The sequence below is a fragment of the Saccostrea echinata genome, unplaced genomic scaffold (genome assembly GCF_033153115.1).
Source record: "Saccostrea echinata isolate AGI-Se365-2 ecotype Australia unplaced genomic scaffold, CSIRO_AGI_Sech_v1 ptg000027l, whole genome shotgun sequence".
Classification (NCBI taxonomy): domain Eukaryota; kingdom Metazoa; phylum Mollusca; class Bivalvia; order Ostreida; family Ostreidae; genus Saccostrea; species Saccostrea echinata.
The window spans coordinates 14,780,180-14,789,174 of NW_026889776.1; the positions used below are offsets into that span (position 1 = coordinate 14,780,180).

General features: G+C 32.0%; 1 protein-coding gene across 1 annotated transcript; it reads left to right on the top strand.

The window, feature by feature from the left end:
- Positions 1–4,496: 4,496 nt before the first annotated feature.
- Positions 4,497–5,087, top strand: LOC133193284 (uncharacterized). Its single transcript, XM_061329241.1, has one exon. It carries the CDS (start codon positions 4,497–4,499, stop codon positions 5,085–5,087), a length of 591 nt encoding a protein of 196 aa, XP_061185225.1.
- The last annotated feature ends 3,908 nt before the right edge of the window (positions 5,088–8,995 follow it).

The following is an 8,995-nucleotide window of genomic DNA, read 5'->3' on the forward strand; positions in this document are numbered from 1 at the left end:
TTCATACATGTTAAGAGTGAACATTTCATTTTGGATTGAGGAGTCTTTTCTCAAACTTTATGTAAGTACAAAATTATGTTATTTTCATTTTAATATATTTTATTTCAGTCCAGTTTATGTCCATAAAAGTATTTTCTCGAAACCAATTCTATCTAACCGAGCAATAGAGTTCTGAAATTTTTGGTGTATGATTCCTAAAATACTGATTTTTCTGTGTTGTAGAATATAGCAAATTCTTTATTTTTTTTAAATTTGTATAATGTTCACACTAAATGGTTTTATAAAACTTTAGAAAAGTATATTGACTTAAATTTAAGTGATCGGGGTATTTAAAATTGTGCTTGTGAGTTTGTGATTGCAAATACTCGGTAAGCCTTATATCTTTTGTGTCCCCCTCCCTTTCCCTCACGTATCCGAATATTTGCAAAACTTTTTTAAATAACATTACAAATAACGCAGAATTTCCAGTCACAAAAAAAGTATGAGAAGAATGGACTGATTTTTAGATATATGAAATCAAGTGGGCGAATCTCTTTCTCTCTTTTAATGAAAATGAAACTAGGTATCTTAGAGTGTACGAAAACCAACCTAGTCTTATCCCAAATGTTTCCTATGTTTGAAAACATTAGGTTATTGAAAGTAATACTAAATTTATTTTTGCAAATTTACATAAATCTCCCTTTAATCAAGTGCTTGTTCGACAATATACAATATAAGATTTTTTTTTCTTTCTACTGCGCAATTTACATATGAAAAAAATGAATAGTGTAAAAAAGAAATTCACGAGCAACAATATAGTAATTTTTTTTTTATTACTTCTAGGTCAACAAAGAATATCACTGATAAGACGAGTAGTGTACAATGGCTGAACTCAAGTTTGGACAGGTATACATGTTATCATTATGTCATCAAAATCTTCATCCACAACTTTTAATTGTCATTATCACCATTATTTGAATCTTTTTCTTCGGTTATCTGCTTTTCACAAGACCTAAAGAAAATCTGTTTTAAACTTAAGTCCTGGATATAAATGCATGTAAGGTTAGCAAAAGGGATTTCTTCCTACTTATTTAGAATACTTAAATTTTGGTTGTAACGCGTCATTTCATTGGATAAAAAATACTTCATATCGTATAAACTGTGCTGCCTACGTCGAAAATGATGTATCAATCCCCTTGATGTTGCATTTAAATTCTGTACAATTTGAAGTCATTTTTAAGGGCAATCATTTTATTTACTTACTAAATGAATGAAAATTAAATTATAAGGAGTGAATTTAAAAGCTACTCAATTTATACCGTATAAACTGGGTTTGAACAGCTTACGCGTTTTTAAAAACCGCTTCGCTGTTTATAAAGCGTAAACTGCCCCAACCCAGTTTATACGATATAATATGGGTAGATATTACATTAATTCCTTAAATGAATTCATTTCAGAACAATTTGCTGTCTTTCATAAAAGAAAAATAAAAGGAGTTTTAAACCTCTGATATAAATTTAAGGGCAAGTAGATATTCAATTAGATCGAGGACGCCACTTTTAGATCACTAAGTCAGTAAGGTCAGTAAATCAAATTTTTCAGAACCTTTAAAAATCTACTTTTATGGAGAAAATATAATTTTTGTCTGGTCCACAACGCTCTGTGGCTTCACTTCTTTATTCTCATGATGCGCTTGCGAAAAAAAAATAAAATGCAAAAAGTTACCTATGTTTCTTGTCCCATGAAATGAAGATCAGTAGACTGAGAATTTTGATACAGTTGTATCAGAACACATATTCCTTACATTGGCTTACTCCAATTTAATGTTGTTTGCAAGTGCCAAACAAAGAAGAAAATAAATAAAAGTCACGTGATTTTGATATTGACGATAACTATGATGCGTTATATATATAGATTTTGTTTTCCGGACACTACATTCTTTTCTTGTTTTACAGTGCAGCTAAGTTTGTCAAAACTTTTCTTTACTTACATGTATACTTTTTTTAAAAATCGTGATACAACTATCAAAAGAGAAACAGGATTTTAAATTGTTACGTAATTTTAATGCTCTTAATCTAAATTTAAAAAAAATTAATAATTAAAATTCTTAGTTAATCAAAGTTCTATAAAAGTATTCACAATAAATTATGTAATCTATGTGATGGGAGAATCCTGTGTATATACATAAATACCTATTGGGATAATCATTTTATGCCTTACTTACAGAATTATAAAGAACAGTTTTGCCACATGGACAACAATGCGTATGAAGTACTGGTAATAATTACTAGACGAATGTTTTGTTTTGTTTCATTATTCATATAATGTGTGCTAATAAAGAACTAGATATATAACTTGTAATAAACTTTTCAATAAACAACCAAAAAAAAAAAAAAAATAAAACAAATGAATAACTGTTAAATAATTTTTATTAAAACTTAAAACGCAATTTAATATTTTTTTCCTCGGTAAAAATTATAATAAGTAGTAGTACATGTAAAACAATAAAGGAACATAAATTTTTTTCGAAATTTAATGTGCAAAACGGGAGTAATAAATATGTTTGTATATTTTTTTATCAACACGTAATCTTTGATAAAAAAAGTATAACGGAGAATAAATAATAAATGACTATTGTTTTCCTTTTTTCCATAAAGACCACGAAGTCGGAAAAAATGGGACATTTAGAAGAGGACAGAAAAGTACAACAGAAAAATACATCGAGGATTTGTGTTAAAACAGTTGTCATCTTCGTCGTCCTTGTTTTAGTCGTCGGCTGTGGAACGATGACTCTGTTTTATCTTCAGGAAAGAAATAAAGGTAGAAATAAAAATGACGGTAAATTCTTTTTCGTTTTCAGACTCTGTATTTGATGCATTGTAAGTCCGATGACCGAGAGTTAAACAGATAACGAGACGACCTAGAGGCCTTAAAAATGAATCCCCCCGCCCCCCCCCCCCCCAAAAAAAAAAAATCCCATGTATAAATCCTTTCTTTCATTGTCATCTTAAAATCCATATGTTTAGTTTAAATTGTGTTAATTTATTTTTATTTACTGATTTATTAAAATTTAAAATAGATAACTTTTGGCTCAGTTGCACCGACATCAATTCTAACCTTCCGAAACTTTAATATAATCGCTTTTAACTATACTGTATTATCTTGTAGATGTTTATTATTCATGTGACCTGTCACTATGTTATCGTAACTGTTAAGATTATCGGACTTATTATTTTTTTTTTTACAATTGAACAAGGTATTTCAATGTAAATGTATCATTGTCCCATGCGCGTCACTTTCCAAAGTCTGACCAGCTTGGTCAGCCAACTAAATCTTGGATATTTAAACTATAAAATAAATGTTTCTTACACATGATTCCTGCATATCACACTCCAAGTAGTCCTATGTTCTTTCTTTTTCGGTAAAAAACATTAGAAATGTTATTTTTAGTATTGTCTTACTTAGGATATAAGAATGATTGGTGATGATAAATTTAGAGAAGATGCACAGACATTAGTGTTTTCTACAGATGTATTTTAATGTCCTACAAAGGAAGCAAATTGCAAATTTAATATCAAGAAAATACATATTAAAACAAGACCATACCTTACATGAATTTTTATGATCAAATTCCTCTTAAAGGGGAAACGGAACAGAAAACAATGGTTTGCCCTAATGTACCTTCCAAAGGAATGAATTATACTGCAGCAGGAAAAACAGGTAGGTTGGGGCACTATGTAAATTCGTTACAAGGTCGCTTTTTTTCTTAAAAAAAAAACAATTTCTACAAAAAATGTTATATTTTTCACATTTGTTTTGCAGGAATTCAGGGTGTTCAGTTCTTGGTCTGCTTTACTAAGAATCACCGCAATGCTAGAAATCAAAGCAAGACTATATATATTTTATCAGATGACAATTTCGATTTTAAATTAGTCTCGAAGTTTACAGATTCAACACAGCTGTACAATGAAGTAAAGACAACAACCAGGAATTTAAAAGAAATACATGTCACAAATGCGATTGGAATTTCAGATTTCAAAATCGAAGAAAAAGCACTATTGATCGAGACTTCAAGGGACGTGTCCGTCATCATTATTGATAATTTTAAATTATCGTCTGATAGCACTGTAATTTTACCAACAAAATCGTTATCGAGTTCATATGTCATTTCTACCGGCAAAGCGTTTAATAAATTACATGGACCACAATTTGCAATAGCCTGTCCAAAAAATGGTACCATAATTAAAATTGTTTTCAAGTTTGAACCTAATCTGCCCAAAAAAATAAATGGGATAACTTATCGAGATGCTAGTGAATTTATTCTTGTTTTAAATGAGCTTCAAACCTATGAAATATCGCACACTGTTGATTTATCAGGTACATTAATTCATGCATCATCGCCTATCTCAGTTTTTGCTGGAAGTTATTGCGAAAAAATAGTTTTTAGAAACAGTAGCGATTCTGGATATTGCAGTAAGCTTGATGAACAACTTCCACCTATCGATAGACTGGATAACATGTATATTGTCCCACCTAACTATAATAGGATAGGAACAGTCCTGAAAATCGTGTCTCCTTTCGAAAACCGGCTTATTTATAAAATAGGTAATAAACAAACGAAGAAAACACTTCAACCGAGTGGATACTTTGAAATCAATTTCTCCGATGAAGAGGCCGTTGTGATAGATTCAGAAAAGCCGGTGCTGGTTACTAGTTTTTCTACTGGATCTTACGACACAGGTGACCCTTATATGAATAATGTACCAGGAATTAGGCAGTATACAGATAAATATCTAGTGGTTGTTCCTGCAAACTTCAAAGAAAATTACGTCGGCTTAACCATTGAAGAAAAATCTCTTAAAAACTTAATGTTAAACGAAACAAAAATCATACATTACTTGAATGACAGGAAATTCTACACAACCGTAACAGTTAGGGACATGGACTTTGTCGTGCTTGTTTTACAAGTACAGGGAGGTCTGTTAAGAGTTAAATCTACAAATAATGCAGCGTTCGGATTAATCGTTTATGGTCATAGAAAAAACGATGGACACGGGTTTGCAGGAAAAGCAGTTCTGCCTGACGTGTGTGTCCACCCTTACGAATAACTCTTTTTCCTGTTCTGTTTTTGGTTTTTTTCCGCATTTGCAGATTATTATTTCGGAATTGGTTTCAATGCAAACATTTTTATATGACCATGGGAATTTTGTTTTCAACCATTTAATAATCAGAAAGACTATAATGCGAATTCAACACAATTCAAATAAAACTAAAGCAATACCTTGTGTTTACACATATGCAATTAGAAAAGGGAACGTCAGGCCCTATTTGATTGTAAAAATACACTTCTTAATGTTTTCTCAGTCATGTATATATGTACAAAGTAAATACATGTAAATTTTTATCATTATTAAAATGTTAAATCAAATATTTGTACTCCAAAAATATGACTATAATTCCAAGAAATGAAATGTGAAAGTAAAATTTAGTTTCGGTCTTGAGATTTCAGTTGATAAAAGAGGCATATCTTACTCCGATGTATATGTTTGTAGCGATACAATGAGCTTGTGCCGAATAGGATTCTTTTAATAAATGTATGAAAATCATATTTTTGCATTTAAACACAACTAGGATTTTTCTATCATTAACATTGTAAGTTTAAGAAAAGGAAAACTACAGTCATGCAGTTAAAATGGAACAGCTAGAATGGACTATTATTGAAACCCATCAAGGAAGAAGAGGTTTTTATTTGATAGGGCATTTGGGAAACGCTAACTATAGGAAGAGATTTTAGCGCTTCTATATTTTACCTTCATTCGGTTTATATCGCCAAATATGATTAATGCATGCACACTTGTTCATGTATGAGGAAATCATTAGGGAGAACTGCACATGATAAGGTGCAAAAAATTTATATCTAGCAGTACATTTGTATTGATAGTCATATGCATTTACTTGTTCATTTAAAAGTTGATGTTATTGATTATTGATGATTGACATTACATTGTAACAGTGTCATATTCTATTTAATTGGAAAATATATCAGTGGCAGAAGACTTAAATAAAAATGTATTTATCCATGATATATACAAAGATGTGAATTTATGATTGCATATATTTTTTTTTCATTCTAACAACTATCAATAAAATTTAAAAATAAATTTGTTGATTTTCTAAGTATAAGTTTGTAACAACCATGTCAGTAGCCCTGAAATCTCAGAATTGAATGTTGCGTCCTTAAGGAAGCTCTAAACACTGCACATTAAAGAGTTCTATTTGTATGGTAGTTTTATTAAGTTAGAGTGATCTGCCCTTCGAAGAAAAATAGAATAAATTGGAATCTACAGTTAATGACACAATTTCTTATGAATTAAAGTATTCGTAATGTTATGTTAGACCAAGATTAAGTAATTGAATACATTATTTCCGTTCATTTTCCCGATGCAAGTAAACAACAGTGATTTCTGTTCACAAATAGTTCATTGTCTTTGAAATTTTTTTCTGCATAAATAAGGCAGGTACCCTATGTTGAAAATGAACTAGATACACTGAATATGTGCACCTTTATATGATATATTTCTCTCTAATCCAAAAAGCATTTTTCGTTAGTGTTTAGAACTTCCTTAAAACTGAAAATAAAATTGATGATTCACACGTGTACAGATATATGTGTACAGATATATCATGGGTCTGATGATTGACACAGGATTAGAACATGTTAATAGGCTTTCCTAATCTTAAAGTCAACATAGTTTTTTTTTCTCATTGTATATTTGTTTCATTTAATGGAAAGAAATCATGCACATATATCTTTTTTCTGATTTAAATAACTGATTGACTGGGAATGGTTTCGTATCTACTATAGTGCTCAGTGATATGTAATGAAGACACATAATGAAATATGAAGATAACAAACATTTTTCAATCTCGGAAGTCCAATGAAACGATACAAATTTGGAGCAGAGCAAACACGGACCTGAAGATTTAGAGGTGGGATGAGGTGCCATGGGGGAGTGAGAATTTCCTGCCGACCGGTCACAACCGCCGAGTGCTCCTTGTCATGATCGGAGAAAAACGGAAAAATGCGTAGGCAGTTCAGTGTATAAATAATGACTTAACAATTAGTATGAAAAACATCAGTCAGCATTTGACTCAATGATAGGTAATAATTTCTGACAAAGTCAGTGTATCGACCGTAAAACTTGCGAAAAGATGACTTCAAACGAGACTGTTGATATCTTTGTTTCATCAACTTGTTTGTCAATAGCTTGCCTCGTTTTAGGAATTGTTCATACGCAGAGCATGCTCTTGCGTATCTTATCATCTGAGAGACATATGCAGGTGATAAGGGTATATTGCTACATGAGTAAGGGAAGATGACGATTGAAAAGTGGACGTCATCAAAATTTACAACATGATAATAGTCCAGAATTATTTTCCTGAAATAAAATTATTAAACCTAAAATCAGAAAATAAAACTATAGGTCAACATGTTGAAAGCGAAACGTTCAACGGATCTGATTTTAAATTCTAGATGTCCGACTTCGCTGTTCATGTTCCACTTCATCGGCATCATCTTTACCCAGTGTTACCGTGTTTAGTATTTATTTATTGCAGATTATTTATGGACAATGGATACAGAATTTCAAATAACTCCTGAAAATGATCACTGACGTTATCTTTATATTTCATTAGGTACAGTTTTAGACCTAAGAGTGTTTCACCAAAGGTGACGTCGCCCGCGTGACTTAGTGGTTAGAGCGTTCGCTCTAGAGTCGCGGAGTAAGGAGTTGATCCTTAATTACGTCGCGGGTTCGAATCCCACTGTGGGACGTGGAGACCGGTCCTTCGGATGAGAACGTATAAAACGAGGTCCCGTGTCGCAGTAGGTGCTGGCACAAAAGTTCCCTGGCCCTGAGTGCCGAGTATAGGTCAAAATTTGCAGCTATCCACGGCAAGTGGTGGCGTCTTCATATGAATGAAAAATTCTCGAGAGGGACGTTAAACAATAAAACAAAAACCAAAAGTACGGATTCAGAGGTCCGTTTGACTTCGTCGCTTCACCCTTTATGTTACGGCTATACATAAAGTTTCATTTGCTGCTGCATTAACGTTTTTCTTATTCATGTTGACAAAATGCAATTGCAGATGAACCAAATTCGGATATTTAGTCTCTGTCGACAAACTCCCTGGGCATTGCGACTTCTCGGGCATTTCCGACAAACGGAGAAACAACCTCGGATGTGTTACATAAATATTGTAAGAAGGTATCCTCGACAACCCCTTTTTCATAAACATTGAAGGAGACTACCTATCTGTAGAGTCTGGAACTCTGCTAAAAAGACAAAAGACGCGATTGCCTTTAGACCTTAATTAGGGGAAACGTACATGGAAATGTTCATGTACATTTATTGACAGCTTATGAATGAAAACTATCAAGAACAGTTAAAACTTAAAATAAATTATACATTACGAGGGGTGATCAAAAAGTTCGCGAACTAATTGAATATTTTCCTTAAAAAAAATAAAACGAGGTTTCAGTGTTTAGCATCGCGATGCTAATAATTATTGAGGTTTTTTTATGTTAACGTCAGAAGCGTTAAAAGTTGTTAAATATCAATATTTAATGATTTAAATGGTTGAAAATAAAATTTAGATAAAATGATTAATAAACTTGTAATCGCGATGCTAATAACAGGAGCATATACACTGATATATAGAGAGACGAGACACATTTACATACCTGTAAACTTATTAGCATCGCGATGCCAATAACAGGAGTATATATAGAGAGACGAGACACATTTATATACCTTAAAACTTATTAGCATCGCGATGCCAATAACAGGAGTATATATAGAGAGACGAGACACATTTACATACCTTAAAACTTATTAGCTTCGCGATGCCAATAACAGGAGTATATATAGAGAGACGAGACACATTAAAACACCTCAAAACTTATTAGCATCGCGATGCCAATAACAGGAGTATTATATACAGAGAGAATTTTACA